Below are 1,001 nucleotides of genomic sequence, written 5' to 3'. Positions count from 1 at the left end.
ATACATATCTATCAACAAGTGAATCTAAAAATCAAGTGAATAAATAATCTGATGAACAGAATGAACTGGTGAATATACTGGAATCAGGGACATAGAAAGGGAATGGACTGACTATTCTTGGCGGGGAAAAGGGGTGTGGGGGTGAGGGAAGAGGTTAGACAATAATCGTGCACCTATGGATGAGGACAGTGGGTGGGGAGTGAGAGTGGGAACTGGGTGGAGGGTAGTTATGGTGGGAAAAAAGAGTAACTAATGTAATAACTTGAACAATAAAGATTTAATTAAAAATAAATAAAGATGAACTTAGCTAAAAAATGCCCTGCCCTCACGAGCTTATATTCTATTGGGAGAAACAGCACAATAAAATATATGATAGCAGGAAGTGCTAATAAAGAGAAAAAATAAAGCAAGGAAGGGGAATAGGAAGAGTATGAATATGGGAGGCTGAAATTTAATAATGTGACAAGGGTGACAGAATTAAGATATGAAGGAACAGAATAAATGACCCCTGTAGATCTATGTAGGTGGCCAACATTCCAGGCAGAGGCAAAACAAGTATGAAGACCCTGGCAGGAAGCATCACTAGAGTTAATAAGGAGGTCAATGAGGCTGGAGCAAAGTGTGTGTAAGGGACAAAGGTGGGGAAGCAACTGAAAAGTGGGTACTGCAATCATCTGGGTCAGAGATGGTGGCGGCTTGGCTAGGGTGGCAGAGATGGAGATGGAGAGAAGGGGTAGGATTCTGGATATGTTTTGAAAATAGAGCTAAAAGGTTGTGTTACCCATTTGGATGTGGTGTGTGAGAGAAGAAAAAAAAATGGATTTGGTGTAAAAAGGATCTACTTTAGAAAGGAAGGTCACAAGGAAAGGCACCCTGAGGACACGTTTTAGCTAAAGCTTGAAGGATGAGGACCTCACCAGTAAAAGCCAGAGGCATTGCAACACATGAGAATGTGGCATAGATGCGATAAAATGCCAGTGGGAAAGAAGCGCGAGGGAAAG

At 41.7% G+C, this 1,001-nt stretch overlaps 1 protein-coding gene across 1 annotated transcript in view; it reads right to left on the bottom strand.

Moving 5' to 3' along the window:
- The window catches only part of CDR2 (cerebellar degeneration related protein 2), a 48,823-nt gene extending 47,887 nt beyond the window's left edge, over positions 1-936 (bottom strand). Inside the window, exon 1 of the mRNA XM_015563908.1 lies at positions 918-936. Within this exon, the coding sequence (XP_015419394.1) occupies positions 918-936 (19 nt within the window). The remainder of the gene's footprint in view (positions 1-917) is intronic.
- Between the last annotated feature and the right edge of the window lie 65 nt (positions 937-1,001).

Source organism: Myotis davidii, unplaced genomic scaffold (genome assembly GCF_000327345.1).
Source record: "Myotis davidii unplaced genomic scaffold, ASM32734v1 scaffold150, whole genome shotgun sequence".
Taxonomy (NCBI): Eukaryota; Metazoa; Chordata; class Mammalia; order Chiroptera; family Vespertilionidae; genus Myotis; species Myotis davidii.
This window is presented reverse-complemented; position numbering and strand designations above follow the sequence as displayed.